Consider the following 25387-nt stretch of genomic DNA (forward strand, 5'->3'; position numbering starts at 1 on the left):
CTCCTAGTGGTGGTGTATAATCTGTATGTAGTGATCTCCTCCTAGTGGTGGTGTATAATCTGTATGCAGTGATCTCCTCCTAGTGGTGGTGTATAATCTGTATGTAGTGATCTCCTCCTAGTGGTGGTGTATAATGTGTATGTAGTGATCTCCTCCTAGTGGTGGTGTATAATCTGTATGTAGTGATCTCCTCCTAGTGGTGGTGTATAATCTGTATGCAGTGATCTCCTCCTAGTGGTGGTGTATAATGTGTATGTAGTGATCTCCTCCTAGTGGTGGTGTATAATCTGTATGAAGTGATCTCCTCCTAGTGGTGGTGTATAATCTGTATGTAGTGATCTCCTCCTAGTGGTGGTGTATAATGTGTATGTAGTGATCTCCTCCTAGTGGTGGTGTATAATCTGTATGAAGTGATCTCCTCCTAGTGGTGGTGTATAATGTATATGTAGTGATCTCCCCCTAGTGGTGGTGTATAATGTGTATGTAGTGATCTCCCCCTAGTGGTGGTGTATAATCTGTATGTAGTGAGCTCCCCCTAGTGGTGGTGTATAATGTGTATGTAGTGATCTCCTCCTAGTGGTGGTGTATAATGTGTATGTAGTGATCTCCTCCTAGTGGTGGTGTATAATGTGTATGTAGTGATCTCCCCCTAGTGGTGGTGTATAATGTGTATGTAGTGATCTCCTCCTAGTGGTGGTGTATAATGTGTATGTAGTGATCTCCCCCTAGTGGTGGTGTATAATCTGTATGTAGTGAGCTCCCCCTAGTGGTGGTGTATAATGTGTATGTAGTGATCTCCTCCTAGTGGTGGTGTATAATGTGTATGTAGTGATCTCCTCCTAGTGGTGGTGTATAATGTGTATGTAGTGATCTCCCCCTAGTGGTGGTGTATAATGTGTATGTAGTGATCTCCTCCTAGTGGTGGTGTATAATGTGTATGTAGTGATCTCCTCCTAGTGGTGGTGTATAATCTGTATGTAGTGATCTCCCCCTAGTGTTGGTGTATAATGTGTATGTAGTGATCTCCCCCTAGTGGTGGTGTATAATGTGTATGTAGTGATCTCCCCCTAGTGGTGGTGTATAATGTGTATGTAGTGATCTCCCCCTAGTGGTGGTGTATAATCTGTATGTAGTGAGCTCCCCCTAGTGGTGGTGTATAATCTGTATGTAGTGATCTCCTCCTAGTGGTGGTGTATAATCTGTATGTAGTGATCTCCCCCTAGTGGTGGTGTATAATCTGTATGTAGTGAGCTCCCCCTAGTGGTGGTGTATAATCTGTATGTAGTGATCTCCTCCTAGTGGTGGTGTATAATATGTATGTAGTGATCTCCCCCTAGTGGTGTTGTATAATGTGTATGTAGTAATCTCCTCCTAGTGGTGGTGTATAATCTGTATGTAGTGAGCTCCCCCTAGTGGTGGTGTATAATCTGTATGTAGTGAGCTCCCCCTAGTGGTGGTGTATAATCTGTATGTAGTGATCTCCCCCTAGTGGTGGTGTATAAACTGTATGTAGTGATCTCCCCCTAGTGGTGGTGTATAATGTGTATGTAGTGATCTCCTCCTAGTGGTGGTGTATAATCTGTATGTAGTGATCTCCCCCTAGTGGTGGTGTATAATGTGTATGTAGTGATCTCCTCCTAGTGGTGGTGTATAATGTGTATGTAGTGAGCTCCCCCTAGTGGTAATGTATAATCTGTATGTAGTGATCTCCCCCTAGTGGTGGTGTATAATCTGTATGTAGTGATCTCCCCCTAGTGGTGGTGTATAATCTGTATGTAGTGATCTCCCCCTAGTGGTGGTGTATAATCTCTATGTAGTGAGCTCCCCCTAGTGGTGGTGTATAATCTGTATGTAGTGATCTCCTCCTAGTGGTGGTGTATAATCTATATGTAGTGAGCTCCCCCTAGTGGTGGTGTATAATCTGTATGTAGGGAGCTCCCACTAGTGGTGGTGTATAATCTGTATGCAGTGATCTCCCCCTAGTGGTGGTGTATAATGTGTATGTAGTGATCTCCTCCTAGTGGTGGTGTATAATCTGTATGTAGTGATCTCCTCCTAGTGGTGGTGTATAATGTGTATGTAGTGATCTCCCCCTAGTGGTGGTGTATAATCTGTATGTAGTGATCTCCTCCTAGTGGTGGTGTATAATCTGTATGTAGTGATCTCCTCCTAGTGGTGGTGTATAATCTGTATGTAGGGAGCTCCCACTAGTGGTGGTGTATAATCTGTATGCAGTGATCTCCCCCTAGTGGTGGTGTATAATGTGTATGTAGTGATCTCCTCCTAGTGGTGGTGTATAATCTGTATGTAGTGATCTCCTCCTAGTGGTGGTGTATAATGTGTATGTAGTGATCTCCCCCTAGTGGTGGTGTATAATCTGTATGTAGTGATCTCCTCCTAGTGGTGGTGTATTATCTGTATGTAGGGAGCTCCCCCTAGTGGTGGTGTATAATGTGTATGTAGTGATCTCCCCCTAGTGGTGATGTATAATGTGTATGTAGTGATCTCCTCCTAGTGGTGGTGTATAATCTGTATGTAGTGAGCTCCCCCTAGTGGTGGTGTATAATCTGTATGTAGTGATCTCCTCCTAGTGGTGGTGTATAATCTGTATGTAGTGATCTCCCCCTAGTGGTGGTGTATAATCTGTATGTAGTGATCTCCCCCTAGTGGTGGTGTATAATATGTATGTAGTGAGCTCCCCCTAGTGGTGGTGTATAATCTGTATGTAGTGATCTCCTCCTAGTGGTGGTGTATAATGTGTATGTAGTGATCTCCCCCTAGTGGTGTTGTATAATGTGTATGTAGTGATCTCCCCCTAGTGGTGGTGTATAATCTATATGTAGTGATCTCCCCCTAGTGGTGGTGTATAATCTGTATGTAGTTAGCTCCCCCTAGTGGTGGTGTATAATCTGTATGTAGTGATCTCCCCCTAGTTGTGGTGTATAATGTGTATGTAGTGATCTCCTCCTAGTGGTGGTGTATAATGTGTATGTAGTGATCTCCCCCTAGTGGTGGTGTATAATGTGTATGTAGTGATCTCCTCCTAGTGGTGGTGTATAATCTGTATGTAGTGATCTCCCCCTAGTGGTGGTGTATAATGTGTATGTAGTGATCTCCTCCTAGTGGTGGTGTATAATGTGTATGTAGTGATTTCCCCCTAGTGGTGGTGTATAATGTGTATGTAGTGATCTCCTCCTAGTGGTGGTGTATAATCTGTATGTAGTGATCTCCCCCTAGTGGTGGTGTATAATGTGTATGTAGTGATCTCCTCCTAGTGGTGGTGTATAATGTGTATGTAGTGATTTCCCCCTAGTGGTGGTGTATAATGTGTATGTAGTGATCTCCTCCTAGTGGTGGTGTATAATCTGTATGTAGTGATCTCCCCCTAGTGGTGGTGTATAATGTGTATGTAGTGATCTCCTCCTAGTGGTGGTGTATAATCTGTATGTAGTGATCTCCCCCTAGTGGTGGTGTATAATGTGTATGTAGTGATCTCCTCCTAGTGGTGGTGTATAATGTGTATGTAGTGATCTCCTCCTAGTGGTGGTGTATAATGTGTATGTAGTGATCTCCTCCTAGTGGTGGTGTATAATGTGTATGTAGTGATCTCCTCCTAGTGGTGGTGTATAATGTGTATGTAGTGATCTCCCCCTAGTGGTGGTGTGTAATCTGTATGTAGTGATCTCCTCCTAGTGGTGGTGTATAATGTGTATGTAGTGATCTCCTCCTAGTGGTGGTGTATAATCTGTATGTAGTGATCTCCTCCTAGTGGTGGTGTATAATGTGTATGTAGTGATTTCCCCCTAGTGGTGGTGTATAATCTGTATGTAGTGATCTCCTCCTAGTGGTGGTGTATAATGTGTATGTAGTGATCTCCCCCTAGTGGTGGTGTATAATCTGTATGTAGTGATCTCCTCCTAGTGGTGGTGTATAATGTGTATGTAGTGATCTCCCCCTAGTGGTGGTGTATAATGTGTATGTAGTGATCTCCCCCTAGTGGTGGTGTATAATGTGTATGTAGTGAGCTCCCCCTAGTGGTGGTGTATAATGTGTATGTAGTGATCTCCCCCTAGTGGTGGTGTATAATGTGTATGTAGTGATCTCCCCCTAGTGGTGGTGTATAATGTGTATGTAGTGAGCTCCCCCTAGTGGTGGTGTATAATGTGTATGTAGTGATCTCCTCCTAGTGGTGGTGTATAATGTGTATGTAGTGATCTCCTCCTAGTGGTGGTGTATAATCTGTATGTAGTGATCTCCCCCTAGTGGTGTTGTATAATGTGTATGTAGTGATCTCCCCCTAGTGGTGGTGTATAATCTATATGTAGTGATCTCCCCCTAGTGGTGGTGTATAATCTGTATGTAGTGAGCTCCCCCTAGTGGTGGTGTATAATCTGTATGTAGGGAGCTCCCCCTAGTGGTGGTGTATAATCTGTATGTAGTGATCTCCTCCTAGTGGTGGTGTATAATGTGTATGTAGTGATCTCCCCCTAGTGGTGGTGTATAATCTGTATGTAGTGATCTCCTCCTAGTGGTGGTGTATAATGTGTATGTAGTGATCTCCCCCTAGTGGTGGTGTATAATCTGTATGTAGTGATCTCCCCCTAGTGGTGTTGTATAATGTGTATGTAGTGATCTCCCCCTAGTGGTGGTGTATAATCTATATGTAGTGATCTCCCCCTAGTGGTGGTGTATAATCTGTATGTAGTGAGCTCCCCCTAGTGGTGGTGTATAATCTGTATGTAGGGAGCTCCCCCTAGTGGTGGTGTATAATGTGTATGTAGTGATCTCCTCCTAGTGGTGGTGTATAATCTGTATGTAGTGATCTCCTCCTAGTGGTGGTGTATAATCTGTATGTAGTGATCTCCTCCTAGTGGTGGTGTATAATGTGTATGTAGTGAGCTCCCCCTAGTGGTGGTGTATAATGTGTATGTAGTGATCTCCCCCTAGTGGTGGTGTATAATGTGTATGTAGTGATCTCCCCCTAGTGGTGGTGTATAATGTGTATGTAGTGAGCTCCCCCTAGTGGTGGTGTATAATGTGTATGTAGTGATCTCCTCCTAGTGGTGGTGTATAATGTGTATGTAGTGATCTCCTCCTAGTGGTGGTGTATAATCTGTATGTAGTGATCTCCCCCTAGTGGTGTTGTATAATGTGTATGTAGTGATCTCCCCCTAGTGGTGGTGTATAATCTATATGTAGTGATCTCCCCCTAGTGGTGGTGTATAATCTGTATGTAGTGAGCTCCCCCTAGTGGTGGTGTATAATCTGTATGTAGGGAGCTCCCCCTAGTGGTGGTGTATAATCTGTATGTAGTGATCTCCTCCTAGTGGTGGTGTATAATGTGTATGTAGTGATCTCCTCCTAGTGGTGGTGTATAATGTGTATGTAGTGATCTCCTCCTAGTGGTGGTGTATAATGTGTATGTAGTGATCTCCTCCTAGTGGTGGTGTATAATCTGTATGTAGTGATCTCCCCCTAGTGGTGTTGTATAATGTGTATGTAGTGATCTCCCCCTAGTGGTGGTGTATAATCTACATGTAGTGATCTCCCCCTAGTGGTGGTGTATAATCTGTATGTAGTGAGCTCCCCCTAGTGGTGGTGTATAATCTGTATGTAGGGAGCTCCCCCTAGTGGTGGTGTATAATCTGTATGTAGTGATCTCCTCCTAGTGGTGGTGTATAATGTGTATGTAGTGATCTCCTCCTAGTGGTGGTGTATAATATGTATGTAGTGATCTCCTCCTAGTGGTGGTGTATAATGTGTATGTAGTGATCTCCTCCTAGTGGTGGTGTATAATCTGTATGTAGTGATCTCCTCCTAGTGGTGGTGTATAATGTGTATGTAGTGATCTCCTCCTAGTGGTGGTGTATAATGTGTATGTAGTGATCTCCTCCTAGTGGTGGTGTATAATGTGTATGTAGTGATCTCCTCCTAGTGGTGGTGTATAATGTGTATGTAGTGATCTCCTCCTAGTGGTGGTGTATAATGTGTATGTAGTGATCTCCTCCTAGTGGTGGTGTATAATCTGTATGTAGTGATCTCCTCCTAGTGGTGGTGTATAATGTGTATGTAGTGATCTCCCCCTAGTGGTGGTGTATAATGTGTATGTAGTGATCTCCCCCTAGTGGTGGTGTATAATCTGTATGTAGTGATCTCCTCCTAGTGGTGGTGTATAATCTCTATGTAGTGATCTCCTCCTAGTGGTGGTGTATAATGTGTATGTAGTGATCTCCTCCTAGTGGTGGTGTATAATATGTATGTAGTGATCTCCTCCTAGTGGTGGTGTATAATCTTTATGTAGTGATCTCCTCCTAGTGGTGGTGTATAATCTGTATGTAGTGATCTCCTCCTAGTGGTGGTGTATAATCTGTATGTATTGATCTCCCCCTAGTGGTGGTGTATAATCTGTATATAGTGATCTCCTCCTAGTGGTGGTGTATAATGTGTATGTAGTGATCTCCTCCTAGTGGTGGTGTATAATGTGTATGTAGTGATCTCCTCCTAGTGGTGGTGTATAATCTGTATGTAGTGATCTCCTCCTAGTGGTGGTGTATAATCTGTATGTAGTGATCTCCTCCTAGTGGTGGTGTATAATGTGTATGTAGTGATCTCCTCCTAGTGGTGGTGTATAATGTGTATGTAGTGATCTCCCCCTAGTGGTGATGTATAATCTGTATGTAGTGATCTCCCCCTAGTGGTGGTGTATAATCTGTATGTAGTGATCTCCCCCTAGTATTGGTGTATAATCTGTATGTAGTGATCTCCCCCTAGTGGTGGTGTATAATGTGTATGTAGTGATCTCCCCCTAGTGGTGGTGTATAATCTGTATGTAGTGATCTCCTCCTAGTGGTGGTGTATAATCTGTATGTAGTGATCTCCTCCTAGTGGTGGTGTATAATCTGCATGTAGTGATCTCCCCCTAGTGGTGGTGTATAATGTGTATGTAGTGATCTCCTCCTAGTGGTGGTGTATAATGTGTATGTAGTGATCTCCTCCTAGTGGTGGTGTATAATGTGTATGTAGTGATCTCCTCCTAGTGGTGGTGTATAATCTGTATGTAGTGATCTCCCCCTAGTGGTGTTGTATAATGTCTATGTAGTGATCTCCCCCTACTGGTGGTGTATAATCTATATGTAGTGATCTCCCCCTAGTGGTGGTGTATAATGTGTATGTAGTGATTTCCCCCTAGTGGTGGTGTATAATCTGTATGTAGTGATCTCCTCCTAGTGGTGGTGTATAATGTGTATGTAGTGATCTCCCCCTAGTGGTGGTGTATAATCTGTATGTAGTGATCTCCTCCTAGTGGTGGTGTATAATGTGTATGTAGTGATCTCCCCCTAGTGGTGGTGTATAATGTGTATGTAGTGATCTCCCCCTAGTGGTGGTGTATAATGTGTATGTAGTGAGCTCCCCCTAGTGGTGGTGTATAATGTGTATGTAGTGATCTCCCCCTAGTGGTGGTGTATAATGTGTATGTAGTGAGCTCCCCCTAGTGGTGGTGTATAATGTGTATGTAGTGATCTCCCCCTAGTGGTGGTGTATAATGTGTATGTAGTGATCTCCTCCTAGTGGTGGTGTATAATGTGTATGTAGTGATCTCCCCCTAGTGGTGGTGTATAATGTGTATGTAGTGAGCTCCCCCTAGTGGTGGTGTATAATGTGTATGTAGTGATCTCCTCCTAGTGGTGGTGTATAATGTGTATGTAGTGATCTCCTCCTAGTGGTGGTGTATAATCTGTATGTAGTGATCTCCTCCTAGTGGTGGTGTATAATCTGTATGTAGTGATCTCCTCCTAGTGGTGGTGTATAATCTGTATGTAGTGATCTCCTCCTAGTGGTGGTGTATAATCTGTATGTAGTGATCTCCTCCTAGTGGTGGTGTATAATGTGTATGTAGTGATCTCCTCCTAGTGGTGGTGTATAATGTGTATGTAGTGATCTCCCCCTAGTGGTGGTGTATAATGTGTATGTAGTGATCTCCCCCTAGTGGTGGTGTATAATGTGTATGTAGTGAGCTCCCCCTAGTGGTGGTGTATAATGTGTATGTAGTGATCTCCCCCTAGTGGTGGTGTATAATCTGTATGTAGTGATCTCCTCCTAGTGGTGGTGTATAATCTGTATGTAGTGATCTCCCCCTAGTGGTGGTGTATAATGTGTATGTAGTGAGCTCCCCCTAGTGGTGGTGTATAATGTGTATGTAGTGATCTCCTCCTAGTGGTGGTGTATAATCTGTATGTAGTGATCTCCCCCTAGTGGTGGTGTATAATCTGTATGTAGTGATCTCCCCCTAGTGGTGGTGTATAATGTGTATGTAGTGATCTCCCCCTAGTGGTGGTGTATAATGTGTATGTAGTGATCTCCTCCTAGTGGTGGTGTATAATCTGTATGTAGTGATCTCCCCCTAGTGGTGGTGTATAATCTGTATGTAGTGATCTCCCCCTAGTGGTGGTGTATAATGTGTATGTAGTGAGCTCCCCCTAGTGGTGGTGTATAATCTGTATGTAGTGATCTCCCCCTAGTGGTGGTGTATAATGTGTATGTAGTGATCTCCTACTAGTGGTGGTGTATAATGTGTATGTAGTGATCTCCTCCTAGTGGTGGTGTATAATGTGTATGTAGTGATCTCCTCCTAGTGGTGGTGTATAATCTGTATGTAGTGATCTCCTCCTAGTGGTGGTGTATAATGTGTATGTAGTGATCTCCTCCTAGTGGTGGTGTATAATGTGTATGTAGTGATCTCCTCCTAGTGGTGGTGTATAATCTGTATGTAGTGATCTCCTCCTAGTGGTGGTGTATAATCTGTATGTAGTGATCTCCTCCTAGTGGTGGTGTATAATGTGTATGTAGTGATCTCCCCCTAGTGGTGGTGTATAATCTGTATGTAGTGATCTCCCCCTAGTGGTGGTGTATAATCTGTATGTAGTGATCTCCTCCTAGTGGTGGTGTATAATCTGTATGTAGTGATCTCCTCCTAGTGGTGGTGTATAATGTGTATGTAGTGATCTCCTCCTAGTGGTGGTGTATAATATGTATGTAGTGATCTCCTCCTAGTGGTGGTGTATAATCTGTATGTAGTGATCTCCTCCTAGTGGTGGTGTATAATCTGTATGTAGTGATCTCCTCCTAGTGGTGGTGTATAATCTGTATGTAGTGATCTCCCCCTAGTGGTGGTGTATAATGTGTATGTAGTGATCTCCCCCTAGTGGTGGTGTATAATCTGTATGTAGTGAGCTCCCCCTAGTGGTGGTGTATAATGTGTATGTAGTGATCTCCTCCTAGTGGTGGTGTATAATGTGTATGTAGTGTTCTCCTCCTAGTGGTGGTGTATAATCTGTATGTAGTGATCTCCTAGTGGTGGTGTATAATCTGTATGTAGTGATCTCCTCCTAGTGGTGGTGTATAATCTGTATGTAGTGATCTCCCCCTAGTGGTGGTGTATAATCTGTATGTAGTGAGCTCCCCCTAGTGGTGGTGTATAATGTGTATGTAGTGATCTCCTTCTAGTGGTGGTGTATAATCTGTATGTAGTGATCTCCTCCTAGTGGTGGTGTATAATCTGTATGTAGTGATCTCCTCCTAGTGGTGGTGTATAATGTGTATGTAGTGATCTCCTCCTAGTGGTGGTGTATAATGTGTATGTAGTGATCTCCTCCTAGTGGTGGTGTATAATGTGTATGTAGTGATCTCCTCCTAGTGGTGGTGTATAATCTGTATGTAGTGATCTCCTAGTGGTGGTGTATAATCTGTATGTAGTGATCTCCTCCTAGTGGTGGTGTATAATCTGTATGTAGTGATCTCCTAGTGGTGGTGTATAATCTGTATGTAGTGATCTCCTCCTAGTGGTGGTGTATAATCTGTATGTAGTGATCTCCTCCTAGTGGTGGTGTATAATGTGTATGTAGTGATCTCCTCCTAGTGGTGGTGTATAATGTGTATGTAGTGATCTCCCCCTAGTGGTGATGTATAATCTGTATGTAGTGATCTCCCCCTAGTGGTGGTGTATAATCTGTATGTAGTGATCTCCCCCTAGTATTGGTGTATAATCTGTATGTAGTGATCTCCCCCTAGTGGTGGTGTATAATGTGTATGTAGTGATCTCCCCCTAGTGGTGGTGTATAATCTGTATGTAGTGATCTCCTCCTAGTGGTGGTGTATAATCTGTATGTAGTGATCTCCTCCTAGTGGTGGTGTATAATCTGCATGTAGTGATCTCCCCCTAGTGGTGGTGTATAATGTGTATGTAGTGATCTCCTCCTAGTGGTGGTGTATAATGTGTATGTAGTGATCTCCTCCTAGTGGTGGTGTATAATGTGTATGTAGTGATCTCCTCCTAGTGGTGGTGTATAATCTGTATGTAGTGATCTCCCCCTAGTGGTGTTGTATAATGTCTATGTAGTGATCTCCCCCTACTGGTGGTGTATAATCTATATGTAGTGATCTCCCCCTAGTGGTGGTGTATAATGTGTATGTAGTGATTTCCCCCTAGTGGTGGTGTATAATCTGTATGTAGTGATCTCCTCCTAGTGGTGGTGTATAATGTGTATGTAGTGATCTCCCCCTAGTGGTGGTGTATAATCTGTATGTAGTGATCTCCTCCTAGTGGTGGTGTATAATGTGTATGTAGTGATCTCCCCCTAGTGGTGGTGTATAATGTGTATGTAGTGATCTCCCCCTAGTGGTGGTGTATAATGTGTATGTAGTGAGCTCCCCCTAGTGGTGGTGTATAATGTGTATGTAGTGATCTCCCCCTAGTGGTGGTGTATAATGTGTATGTAGTGAGCTCCCCCTAGTGGTGGTGTATAATGTGTATGTAGTGATCTCCCCCTAGTGGTGGTGTATAATGTGTATGTAGTGATCTCCTCCTAGTGGTGGTGTATAATGTGTATGTAGTGATCTCCCCCTAGTGGTGGTGTATAATGTGTATGTAGTGAGCTCCCCCTAGTGGTGGTGTATAATGTGTATGTAGTGATCTCCTCCTAGTGGTGGTGTATAATGTGTATGTAGTGATCTCCTCCTAGTGGTGGTGTATAATCTGTATGTAGTGATCTCCTCCTAGTGGTGGTGTATAATCTGTATGTAGTGATCTCCTCCTAGTGGTGGTGTATAATCTGTATGTAGTGATCTCCTCCTAGTGGTGGTGTATAATCTGTATGTAGTGATCTCCTCCTAGTGGTGGTGTATAATGTGTATGTAGTGATCTCCTCCTAGTGGTGGTGTATAATGTGTATGTAGTGATCTCCCCCTAGTGGTGGTGTATAATGTGTATGTAGTGATCTCCCCCTAGTGGTGGTGTATAATGTGTATGTAGTGAGCTCCCCCTAGTGGTGGTGTATAATGTGTATGTAGTGATCTCCCCCTAGTGGTGGTGTATAATCTGTATGTAGTGATCTCCTCCTAGTGGTGGTGTATAATCTGTATGTAGTGATCTCCCCCTAGTGGTGGTGTATAATGTGTATGTAGTGAGCTCCCCCTAGTGGTGGTGTATAATGTGTATGTAGTGATCTCCTCCTAGTGGTGGTGTATAATCTGTATGTAGTGATCTCCCCCTAGTGGTGGTGTATAATCTGTATGTAGTGATCTCCCCCTAGTGGTGGTGTATAATGTGTATGTAGTGATCTCCCCCTAGTGGTGGTGTATAATGTGTATGTAGTGATCTCCTCCTAGTGGTGGTGTATAATCTGTATGTAGTGATCTCCCCCTAGTGGTGGTGTATAATCTGTATGTAGTGATCTCCCCCTAGTGGTGGTGTATAATGTGTATGTAGTGAGCTCCCCCTAGTGGTGGTGTATAATCTGTATGTAGTGATCTCCCCCTAGTGGTGGTGTATAATGTGTATGTAGTGATCTCCTACTAGTGGTGGTGTATAATGTGTATGTAGTGATCTCCTCCTAGTGGTGGTGTATAATGTGTATGTAGTGATCTCCTCCTAGTGGTGGTGTATAATCTGTATGTAGTGATCTCCTCCTAGTGGTGGTGTATAATGTGTATGTAGTGATCTCCTCCTAGTGGTGGTGTATAATGTGTATGTAGTGATCTCCTCCTAGTGGTGGTGTATAATCTGTATGTAGTGATCTCCTCCTAGTGGTGGTGTATAATCTGTATGTAGTGATCTCCTCCTAGTGGTGGTGTATAATGTGTATGTAGTGATCTCCCCCTAGTGGTGGTGTATAATCTGTATGTAGTGATCTCCCCCTAGTGGTGGTGTATAATCTGTATGTAGTGATCTCCTCCTAGTGGTGGTGTATAATCTGTATGTAGTGATCTCCTCCTAGTGGTGGTGTATAATGTGTATGTAGTGATCTCCTCCTAGTGGTGGTGTATAATATGTATGTAGTGATCTCCTCCTAGTGGTGGTGTATAATCTGTATGTAGTGATCTCCTCCTAGTGGTGGTGTATAATCTGTATGTAGTGATCTCCTCCTAGTGGTGGTGTATAATCTGTATGTAGTGATCTCCCCCTAGTGGTGGTGTATAATGTGTATGTAGTGATCTCCCCCTAGTGGTGGTGTATAATCTGTATGTAGTGAGCTCCCCCTAGTGGTGGTGTATAATGTGTATGTAGTGATCTCCTCCTAGTGGTGGTGTATAATGTGTATGTATTGTTCTCCTCCTAGTGGTGGTGTATAATCTGTATGTAGTGATCTCCTAGTGGTGGTGTATAATCTGTATGTAGTGATCTCCTCCTAGTGGTGGTGTATAATCTGTATGTAGTGATCTCCCCCTAGTGGTGGTGTATAATCTGTATGTAGTGAGCTCCCCCTAGTGGTGGTGTATAATGTGTATGTAGTGATCTCCTTCTAGTGGTGGTGTATAATCTGTATGTAGTGATCTCCTCCTAGTGGTGGTGTATAATGTGTATGTAGTGATCTCCTCCTAGTGGTGGTGTATAATGTGTATGTAGTGATCTCCTCCTAGTGGTGGTGTATAATGTGTATGTAGTGATCTCCTCCTAATGGTGGTGTATAATCTGTATGTAGTGATCTCCCCCTAGTGGTGGTGTATAATCTGTATGTAGTGATCTCCCCCTAGTGGTGGTGTATAATGTGTATGTAGTGATCTCCCCCTAGTGGTGGTGTATAATCTGTATGTAGTGATCTCCCCCTAGTGGTGGTGTATAATCTGTATGTAGTGATCTCCCCCTAGTGGTGGTGTATAATCTGTATGTAGTGATCTCCTCCTAGTGGTGGTGTATAATGTGTATGTAGTGATCTCCTCCTAGTGGTGGTGTATAATGTGTATGTAGTGATCTCCCCCTAGTGGTGGTGTATAATGTGTATGTAGTGATCTCCCCCTAGTGGTGGTGTATAATCTGTATGTAGTGATCTCCTCCTAGTGGTGGTGTATAATGTGTATGTAGTGATCTCCCCCTAGTGGTGGTGTATAATGTGTATGTAGTGATCTCCTCCTAGTGGTGGTGTATAATCTGTATGTAGTGATCTCCTCCTAGTGGTGGTGTATAATGTGTATGTAGTGATCTCCTCCTAGTGGTGGTGTATAATGTGTATGTAGTGATCTCCTCCTAGTGGTGGTGTATAATGTGTATGTAGTGATCTCCTCCTAGTGGTGGTGTATAATCTGTATGTAGTGATCTCCTAGTGGTGGTGTATAATCTGTATGTAGTGATCTCCTCCTAGTGGTGGTGTATAATCTGTATGTAGTGATCTCCTAGTGGTGGTGTATAATCTGTATGTAGTGATCTCCTCCTAGTGGTGGTGTATAATCTGTATGTAGTGATCTCCTCCTAGTGGTGGTGTATAATCTGTATGTAGTGATCTCCTCCTAGTGGTGGTGTATAATCTGTATGTAGTGATCTCCTCCTAGTGGTGGTGTATAATCTGTATATAGTGATCTCCCCCTAGTGGTGGTGTATAATGTGTATGTAGTGAGCTCCTCCTAGTGGTGGTGTATAATGTGTATGTAGTGATCTCCTAGTGGTGGTGTATAATGTGTATGTAGTGATCTCCCCCTAGTGGTGGTGTATAATTTGTATGTAGTGATCTCCTCCTAGTGGTGGTGTATAATCTGTATGTAGTGATCTCCCCCTAGTGGTGGTGTATAATGTGTATGTAGTGATCTCCTCCTAGTGGTGATGTATAATCTGTATATAGTGATCTCCCCCTAGTGGTGGTGTATAATGTGTATGTAGTGAGCTCCTCCTAGTGGTGGTGTATAATGTGTATGTAGTGATCTCCTAGTGGTGGTGTATAATGTGTATGTAGTGATCTCCCCCTAGTGGTGGTGTATAATTTGTATGTAGTGATCTCCTCCTAGTGGTGGTGTATAATCTGTATGTAGTGATCTCCCCCTAGTGGTGGTGTATAATGTGTATGTAGTGATCTCCTCCTAGTGGTGGTGTATAATATTTCATGCATTATTGGAGTTCAGGTGATGGATACATTAGTATAGATGTGTCAGTATGACAATGGGGAGGAGTCATGCTTGGATTATTACAGACGGTCTTTACCTCCCAAACTCAGGTGTCCAGAGAACTTGATGCACCACTTCTCCAGCCCGGTGCACTGTATGTGATGCTGCGGGGTGCAGCCCCCCAGCGCTGGGTGCACGCAGTAGGGACACTTCAGGCCGTTCTTTGTCAGGTTCCTTGGAGGGACTAGGAGAGAAGATGTGATGAGAGAAGCTTCGGTAGATATCACCATGGACCATCTGTGAGCAGTAGGTGTCAGCACCCGCGGGTCCTCCCGTTACCTGCCTGAGCTTGAATTTCACCCATTTCTCACCGCAGTCGCCGGAGGCAGTTATATATTTGGAGGAGACACCTCATCACACCATGGGGGGATGTATTATACACTGGAGCAGGGGGCAACCCTCAACTACCCCCCCAGCACCCGCCGGAATTATCCAAAAGCTCCAGAATCCTGTATGGGGCTGTACAAGTGGTGTGTGTGTGTGTGTGTATGTACAGTATGTATGTGTGTGTGTGTAGTATGTATGTATGTATGTATGTGTGTGTCTATGTATGTACAGTATGTATGTGTGTGTGTGTGTAGTATGTATGTATGTATGTATGTGTGTGTCTATGTATGTACAGTATGCATGTGTGTGTGTAGTATGTATGTATGTATGTATGTATGTATGTATGTGTGTGTGTGTGTGTATGTACAGTATGTATGTGTTTTCTCTGCGCTTTCCATATTGCACTTATTAACCCCCCCCCCCCCCCCACATACAGGAGCCAGTGTCTGAAGCTGAGCCGTGATTGGCTGCTGCTCTGCCACAGGTCATTAATATGAGCTCTGAGCTGTGTCTGAGGTAAAACTGTTCCAGTTGCCCATGGAAACCAATCAGAGATAAGCTTTAATTTTATAAACAGCTGTGCAAAAATGAAAGCTGAGCTCTGATTGGTTGCTGTGGGCAACTACAACAGTTCTGCTCTCAGACACTTCTGATAAATCTCTTTGTAGACAAAGTGACAGTCATAGATAGTGACAGACAGGTAGTCGGAGACAGTCAGAGACAGAGACAGACAGAGATAGAAAGTCAGAGACAGTCAGAGACAGTCAGAGACAGAGGCAATCAGAGGCAGAGACAGTCAGAGATCGAATGTCAGAGACAGATAGACACAGACAGAGACAATCATAGACAGCGACGACAGAGTTGGTTAGACACAGAGACGGTTAGAGACAGACGGTAAAAGGCATCATAGGCAATCATAGACAGCAACGACAGAGTTGGTTGGAGACAGAGACAGACAGAGATAGAAAGTCAGAGACAGTCACTGGCAGAGACAGATAGACACAGACAGAGACAATCATAGACAGCGACGACAGAGTTGGTTAGACACAGAGACGGTTAGAGACAGTCAGAGATGGTAAGAGGCAGAGACAGTCAGAGGCAGTTAGAGACAGTCACTGGCAGAGACAGATAGACACAGACAGAGACAGTCAGAGACACTCAAAGTCAGAGACAGTCAGTCAAAGACAGAGAGACACTGAGACAGCTAAAGGATTTCTGCTCTTCAGGTACCAGAGTATGAAAAAATATAGACAGGAAGATAGACAAGTAGGTGGAGTGACCGCCAGGCTCCTCCCACACTGTATACTCACTCTGGGGGACGTCCGTGTTGCAGTTGTCTGCCTTGCAGCACTGAGCTTTCGCTGCAATGTGAGTGTCATTTAGAGTGAAGGAATAGTCGATGTGACAAATCCCCGGATATCCGCAGGATTTTTCCGAAATCTGGATGTTGATGCCTTCTGAGGACGCAACAAGGGGAAAATAACAAAATCGTCTGACCAATAACAAAAAATAAAGCTAGACTCCGCCTCCTATGTATATGAGACCACACCCCTTGTGGTGGAGAGGCGTGTCCTCTCTATTCCTGACTCTTCGGGGTCCTAATGCTAGATTATAAGTTATAATTCCATAGATCCATCCTGGAGTTACGTATCTTAAAGGGGACTGATATAGTGAAAGTTTAGGTTGACCCTTGACCTCTAGGCCCCCTGGATGCATTATGGGTGGTATTGGTTCATGTTATGGCGCAGAATGAGGCACCAGAGATAATGAATTGTATAAGCAGAGCCCCCCAGGATCATGTGACCACCTCTTGGACCCCCCCCCCCCCAGAACTGCACATAATTACAATATTTTTACACTGGAATTCTGCATGATGGACAACCCCTTTAAGTGAGTGACTCCGCACATCGCATGTGTTACAGCACAGCGCCACCTGGTGGATGCATCAGTGGAAGTGCACACAACCCCTGCAGTGATGCTACAGAATGTGACCTTACAAGTCGGGTCACGGCCACTTACCGTACATGACCTGGGTCAGGCTGCTGGAGCACGAGGTCACCGCCGAGGCGCACTTCACGCTGCGGCCCGAACACGTAGCAGCAGTTTTATTTAAGCAGGTCTCACACATCAGGGCAGACACTGAAAGACATGACCAGAAGGGGTTAATCACCAGTGAGATGATGGCTCCATTCACTGACAGCAAACAGAGCTGGTGAAGAGTGCAGAGTAACCCTGCTGTGCTCTGTTCTCTGTTCTTATGCTTAGTTAAAGGTGTAGCATTTAACCAGAAGTCTCCTACGTGTATTGCTGAAAGCAGAGCAGATGGACTATATAGTAGGTCATTACAGAGAGCACAGAGCACAGCAGTGTGAGGAAAAAACTTCAATCCTGGAAGATAAATCCATATTCACCAATCCTGCTGCTAACAGCATACACAAAGGTCTGATTACACATCTCTCCAGGGACAATACATAACACTGGCTGCAGAGAGCACAGAGCACAGCAGTGTAAGGTCTGATTACACATCTCTCCAGGGACAATACATAACACTGGCTGCAGAGAGCACAGAGCACAGCAGTGTGAGGTCTGATTACACATCTCTCCAGGGACAATACATAACACTGGCTGCAGAGAGCACAGAGCTCAGCAGTGTAAGGTCTGATTACACATCTCTCCAGGGACGGTACATAACACTGGCTGCAGAGAGCACAGAGCACAGCAGTGTGAGGACTGATTACACATCTCTCCAGGGACAGTACATAACACCCGCTGCAGAGAGCACAGAGCACAGCAGTGTGAGGTCTGATTACACATCTCTCCAGGGACAATACATAACACTGGCTGCAGAGAGCACAGAGCACAGCAGTGTGAGGTCTGATTGCACATCTCTCCAGGGACAATACATAACACTGGCTGCAGAGAGCACAGAGCACAGCAGTGTGAGATCTGATTACACGTCTCTCCAGGGACAATACATAACACTGACTACAGAGAGCACAGAGCACAACAGTGTGAGATCTGATTACACGTCTCTCCAGGGACAATACATAACACTGACTACAGAGAGCACAGGGCACAGCAGTGTGAGGTCTGATTACACATCTCTCCAGGGACAATACATTACACTGGCTGCAGAGAGCACAGAGTACAGCAGTGTGAGGTCTGATTACACATCTCTCCAGGGACAATACATAACACTGGCTGCAGAGAGCACAGAGCACAGCAGTGTGAGGTCTGATTACACATCTCTCCAGGGACAATACATAACACTGGCTGCAGAGAGCACAGAGCACAGCAGTGTGAGGTCTGATTACACATCTCTCCAGGGACAATACATAACACTGGCTGCAGAGAGCACATAGCACAGCAGTGTGAGGTCTGATTACACATCTCTCCAGGGACAGTACATAACACTGGCTGCAGAGAGCACAGAGCACAGCAGTGTGAGGTCTGATTACACATCTCTCCAGGGACAATACATAACACTGGCTGCAGAGAGCACAGAGTACAGCGGTGTGAGGACTGATTACACATCTCTCCAGGGACAATACATAACACTGGCTGCAGAGAGCACAGAGCACAGCAGTGTGAGGTATGATTACACATCTCTCCAGGGACAATACATAACACTGGCTGCACAGAGCACAGCAGTGTGAGGTCTGATTACACATCTCTCCAGGGACAATACATAACACTGGCTGCAGAGAGCACAGCAGTGTGAGGTCTGATTACACATCTCTCCAGGGACAATACATAACACTGGCTGCAGAGAGCACATAGCACAGCAGTGTGAGGTCTGATTACACATCTCTCCAGGGACAATACATAACACTGACCACAGAGAGCACAGAGCACAGCAGTGTGAGGTATGATTACACATCTCTCCAGGGACAATACATAACACTGGCTGCAGAGAGCACAGAGCACAGCAGTGTGAGGTCTGATTACACATCTCTCCAGGGACAATACATAACACTGGCTGCAGAGAGCACAGAGCACAGCAGTGTGAGGTCTGATTACACATCTCTCCAGGGACAATACATAACACTGGCTGCAGAGAGCACAGAGCACAGCAGTGTGAGGTCTGATTACACATCTCTCCAGGGACAATACATAACACTGGCTGCAGAGAGCACATAGCACAGCAGTGTGAGGTCTGATTACACGTCTCTCCAGGGACAATACATAACACTGACCACAGAGAGCACAGAGCACAGCAGTGTGAGGTCTGATTACACATCTCTCCAGGGACAATACCTAACACTGGCTGCAGAGAGCACAGAGCACAGCAGTGTGAGGTATGATTACACATCTCTCCAGGGACAATACATAACACTGGCTGCAGAGAGCACAGAGCACAGCAGTGTGAGGTCTGATTACACATCTCTCCAGGGACAATACATAACACTGGCTGCAGAGAGTACAGAGCACAGCAGTGTGAGGTCTGATTACACATCTCTCCAGGGACAATACATAACACTGGCTGCAGAGAGCACAGAGCACAGCAGTGTGAGGTATGATTACACATCTCTCCAGGGACAATACATAACACTGGCTGCAGAGAGTACAGAGCACAGCAGTGTGAGGTCTGATTACACATCTCTCCAGGGACAATACATAACACTGGCTGCAGAGAGCACAGAGCACAGCAGTGTGAGGTATGATTACACATCTCTCCAGGGACAATACATAACACTGGCTGCAGAGAGTACAGAGCACAGCAGTGTGAGGGCTGATTACACATCTCTCCAGGGTCAAAACATAACACTGGCTGCAGAGAGCACAGCGCACAGCAGTGTGAGGTCTGATTACACATCTCTCCAGGGACAATACATAACACTGGCTGCAGAGAGCACAGAGCACAGCAGTGTGAGGTCTGATTACACATCTCTCCAGGGACAATACATAACACTGGCTGCAGAGAGCACAGAGCACAGCAGTGTGAGGTCTGATTACACATCTCTCCAGGGACAATACATAACACTGGCTGCAGAGAGCACAGAGCACAGCAGTGTGAGGTCTGATTACACATCTCTCCAGGGACATTACATAACACTGGCTGCAGAGAGCACAGATCACAGCAGTGTGAGGTCTGATTACACATCTCTCCAGGGACAATACATAACACTGGCTGCAGAGAGCACAGAGCACAGCAGTGTGAGGTCTGATTACACATCTCTCCAGGGACAGTACATAACACTGGCTGCAGAGAGCACAGATCACAGCAGTGTGAGGTCTGATTACACATCTCTCCAGGGACAATACATAACACTGGCTGCAGAGAGCACAGAGCACAGCAGTGTGAGGTCTGATTACACATCTCTCCAGGGACAATACATAACACTCGCTGCAGAGAGCACAGAGCACAGCAGTGTGAGGTCTGATTACACATCTCTCCAGGGATAATACATAACACTGGCTGCAGAGAGCACAGAGCACAGCAGTGTGAGGTCTGATTACACATCTCTCCATGGACAGTACATAACACTGGCTGCAGAGAGCACAGAGCACAGCAGTGTGAGGTCTGATTACACATCTCTCCAGGGACAATACATAACACTGGCTGCAGAGAGCACAGAGCACAGCAGTGTGAGGTCTGATTACACATCTCTCCAGGGACAATACATAACACTGGCTGCAGAGAGCACAGAGCACAGCAGTGTGAGGTCTGATTACACATCTCTCCAGGGACAATACATAACACTGGCTGCAGAGAGCACAGAGCACAGCAGTGTGAGGTCTGATTACACATCTCTCCAGGGACATTACATAACACTGGCTGCAGAGAGCACAGATCACAGCAGTGTGAGGTCTGATTACACATCTCTCCAGGGACAATACATAACACTGGCTGCAGAGAGCACAGAGCACAGCAGTGTGAGGTCTGATTACACATCTCTCCAGGGACAGTACATAACACTGGCTGCAGAGAGCACAGATCACAGCAGTGTGAGGTCTGATTACACATCTCTCCAGGGACAATACATAACACTGGCTGCAGAGAGCACAGAGCACAGCAGTGTGAGGTCTGATTACACATCTCTCCAGGGACAATACATAACACTCGCTGCAGAGAGCACAGAGCACAGCAGTGTGAGGTCTGATTACACATCTCTCCAGGGATAATACATAACACTGGCTGCAGAGAGCACAGAGCACAGCAGTGTGAGGTCTGATTACACATCTCTCCATGGACAGTACATAACACTGGCTGCACAGAGCACAGAGCACAGCAGTGTGAGGTCTGATTACACATCTCTCCAGAGACAATACATAACACTGGCTGCAGAGAGCACAGAGCACAGCAGTGTGAGGTCTGATTACACATCTCTCCAGGGACAATACATAACACTGGCTGCAGAGAGCACAGAGCACAGCAGTGTGATGTCTGATTACACATCTCTCCATGCACAATACATAACACTGGCTGCAGAGAGCACAGAGCACAGCAGTGTGAGGTCTGATTACACATCTCTCCAGGGATAATACATAACACTGGCTGCAGAGAGCACAGAGCACAGCAGTGTGAGGTCTGATTACACATCTCTCCAGGGACAATACATAACACTGGCTGCAGAGACCACAGAGCACAGCAGTGTGAGGTCTGATTACACGTCTCTCCAGGGACAATACATGACACTGGCTGCAGAGAGCACAGAGCACAGCAGTGTGAGGTATGATTACACATCTCTCCAGGGACAATACATAACACTGGCTGCAGAGACCACAGAGCACAGCAGTGTGAGGTCTGATTACACGTCTCTCCAGGGACAATACATGACACTGGCTGCAGAGACCACAGAGCACAGCAGTGTGAGGTCTGATTACACGTCTCTCCAGGGACAATACATGACACTGGCTGCAGAGAGCACAGAGCACAGCAGTGTGAGGTCTGATTACACGTCTCTCCAGGGACAATACATGACACTGGCTGCAGAGAGCACAGAGCACAGCAGTGTGAGGTATGATTACACATCTCTCCAGGGACAATACATGACACTGGCTGCAGAGAGCACAGAGCACAGCAGTGTGAGGTATGATTACACATCTCTCCAGGGACAATACATAACACTGGCTGCAGAGAGCACAGAGCACAGCAGTGTGAGGTCTGATTACACATCTCTCAAGGGACAATACATAACACTAGCTGCAGAGAGCACAGAGCACAGCAGTGTGAGGACTGATTACACATCTCTCCAGGGACAATACATAACACTGGCTGCAGAGAGCACAGAGCACAGCAGTGTGAGGTCTGATTACACATCTCTCCATGGACAGTACATAACACTGGCTGCAGAGAGCACAGAGCACAGCAGTGTGAGGTCTGATTACACATCTCTCGAGGGACAATACATAACACTAGCTGCAGAGAGCACAGAGCACAGCAGTGTGAGGACTGATTACACATCTCTCCAGGGACAATACATAACACTGGCTGCAGAGAGCACAGAGCACAGCAGTGTGAGGTCTGATTACACATCTCTCCATGGACAGTACATAACACTGGCTGCAGAGAGCACAGCGCACAGCAGTGTGAGGTCTGATTACACATCTCTCCAGGGACAATACATAACACTGGCTGCATAGAGCACAGAACAGAGCAGTGTGAGGTCTGATTACACATCTCTCCAGGGACAATACATAACACTGGCTGCAGAGAGCACAGAGCACAGCAGTGTGAGGTCTGATTACACATCTCTCCAGGGACATTACATAACACTGGCTGCAGAGAGCACAGAGCACAGCAGTGTGAGGTCTGATTACACATCTCTCCAGGGACAATACATAACACTGGCTGCAGAGAGCACAGAGCACAGCAGTGTGAGGTCTGATTACACATCTCTCCAGGGACAGTACATAACACTGGCTGCAGAGAGTGCAGACCACAGCAGTGTGAGGTCTGATTACACTTCTCTTCAGGGACTATACATAACACTGGCTGCAGAGAGCACAGAGCACAGCAGTGTGAGGTCTGATTACACATCTCTCGAGGGACAATACATAACACTGGCTGCAGAGAGCACAGAGCACAGCAGTGTGAGGTCTGATTACACATCTCTCCAGGGACAATACATAACACTGGCTGCAGAGAGCACAGAGCACAGCAGTGTGAGGTCTGATTACACATCTCTCCAGGGACAATACATAACACTGGCTGCAGAGAGCACAGAGCACAGCAGTGTGAGGTCTGATTACACATCTCTCCAGGGACAATACATAACACTGGCTGCAGAGAGCACAGAGCACAGCAGTGTGAGGTATAATTACACATCTCTCCAGGGACAATACATAACACTGGCTGCAGAGAGCACAGAGCACAGCAGTGTGAGGTCTGATTACACATCTCTCCAGGGACAATACATAACACTGGCTGCAGGGGGCACAGAGCACAGCAGTGTGAGGTCTGATTACACATCTCTCCAGGGACAATACATAACACTGGCTGCAGAGAGCACAGAGCACAGCAGTGTGAGGTCTGATTACACATCTCTCCAGGGACATTACATGACACTGGCTGCAGAGAGCACAGAGCACAGCAGTGTGAGGTCTGATTACACATCTCTCCAGGGACAGTACATAACACTGGCTGCAGAGAGTGCAGACCACAGCAGTGTGAGGTCTGATTACACTTCTCTCCAGGGACTATACATAACACTGGCTGCAGAGAGCACAGAGCACAGCAGTGTGAGGTCTGATTACACTTCTCTCCAGGGACTATACATAACACTGGCTGCAGAGAGCACAGAGCACAGCAGTGTGAGGTCTGATTACACATCTCTCCAGGGATAATACATAACACTGGCTGCAGAGAGCACAGAGCACAGCAGTGTGAGGTCTGATTACACATCTCTCCAGGGACAATACATAACACTGGCTGCAGAGAGCACAGAGCACAGCAATGTGAGGTCTGATTACACATCTCTCCAGGGACAATACATAACACTGGCTGCAGAGAGCACAGAGCACAGCAGTGTGAGGTCTGATTACACATCTCTCCAGGGACAATACATAACACTGGCTGCAGAGAGCACAGAGCACAGCAGTGGGAGGTCTGATTACACATCTCTCCAGGGACAATACATAACACTGGCTGCAGAGAGCACAGAGCACAGCAGTGTGAGGTCTGATTACACATCTCTCCAGGGACAATACATAACACTGGCTGCACAGAGCACAGCAGTGTGAGGTATAATTACACATCTCTCCAGGGACAATACATAACACTGGCTGCAGAGAGCACAGAGCACAGCAGTGTGAGGACACACCCAGTGGACTTGAAGAAGCTACAATCCTGAAATATTAAACCATATATCACAGTACTGCTGCTGCTAACAACATACACAATGGAATGATTACACATCTTTCCAGGGACAATAAATAAATGTGACTGCAGAGAGCACAGAGCACAGCAGTGTGAGGACACACCCCTAGTAAAACACTAGAATATAAATACACATATCACAATCCTGCAGCTACTAACAACCTACATAAAGGTATTATTACAGAAACTAGACTAATACACGCCAGAAGTGGCAAAATTGTAACGTAGAGAACAGTCAGTAATAGCTGAGCGCTAGCACAGAGCACAGCAGTGTGAGGACACCCTCCACTATAAATCCATATATCACAGCTCTGCTGCTACTAACAACATACAGAAAGGTAATATCTGAGCGCTGTGTGTCACCTGTGCTGATGAAGGTCACCCCGCAGCAGAGGAGGATCAGCTGACGCGTCTTCATGGCGAGTGCTGCTGCAGAACCTCTCACCTCAGCTGCTGCAGATCTTCTTATAGAAGTAGGTCAGGAGTCACAGCTATTACACACCCGTCAATTATAAGGGAGTCTGCCGCATGCTACAGGCCGGGTGACAGCGACATTCCTGGGGTGACATCACCCACACACGGGTGACATGGAGAGTATCCGGAGCCTGGACGCCTCGCCGTGTGAACACAATGGGGACAAACGTTACTTGTTATTTACTTCAGAATCCGATAACAAAGTCACCGAAACACAAGATGAGAAATATTCTAAAGACACACAGCAGAGGGCGCTCATGTGACAATGTGCTGAGATGAGTCAAGTTTAGAGGCTCCAGGGGGAGCGTCACTTCAGACGTCCCCATCTTCAGTTCTATAGCTTCATGTCAGATATTTCTTTGGGATCACATCGGGCTTGTGGTTCTGTGATCAGCGATCTGTCTGCAGGTCACAGTATCAACCATATGTCTGTATCTCCGGTTCTGTAGCTTACAGAACCACAAGCCTGATCCGATCTGAAAGATGAGATTCTTCTCTTTAATATGATACAATGTTTCTAGTTGCCATAGAAATGAAGATAGGTGGTGTGTCAGAAGTGACCCTCCCTCTGCAGCCTCTAAACTTTACTCATCTCAGGCAAAATATGACTCTTTTCTTGCTCATGATCACATGACTTTGGATGAGATTTTTTTGTATGTAAACAGGTGAAATTTCACATAAAAGAGGGAATCCTGAGTGCTCTGTATGCAGATCCGGGGAGATCCTGTCCTCCCAGCAGGCTCCAGATGCTGATCTGGGGGCCGCTATCACACTTTGTATTATCCCAGCTGTTTAGATATGACCTGATTGTACAGCGACCTCTCTCTCTCCCTCCGA

At 45.6% G+C, this 25387-nt stretch overlaps 1 protein-coding gene across 1 annotated transcript in view; it reads right to left on the minus strand.

Annotated features, from left to right (window-relative positions):
• LOC140065284 (phospholipase A2 inhibitor NAI-like) overlaps positions 1-24639 on the minus strand; it is a 29502-nt gene extending 4863 nt beyond the window's left edge. The window contains exons 1-4 of the mRNA XM_072112880.1: positions 24440-24639; positions 16774-16893; positions 16065-16211; positions 14465-14611 (exon numbers count right to left, since the gene is read on the minus strand). Coding sequence (XP_071968981.1) covers positions 14465-14611; positions 16065-16211; positions 16774-16893; positions 24440-24494 — 469 coding nt within the window. The 5' untranslated portion in view covers positions 24495-24639. The remainder of the gene's footprint in view (positions 1-14464; positions 14612-16064; positions 16212-16773; positions 16894-24439) is intronic.
• Between the last annotated feature and the right edge of the window lie 748 nt (positions 24640-25387).

This window comes from Engystomops pustulosus, chromosome 6, assembly GCF_040894005.1.
Source record: "Engystomops pustulosus chromosome 6, aEngPut4.maternal, whole genome shotgun sequence".
Lineage (NCBI taxonomy): Eukaryota > Metazoa > Chordata > Amphibia > Anura > Leptodactylidae > Engystomops > Engystomops pustulosus.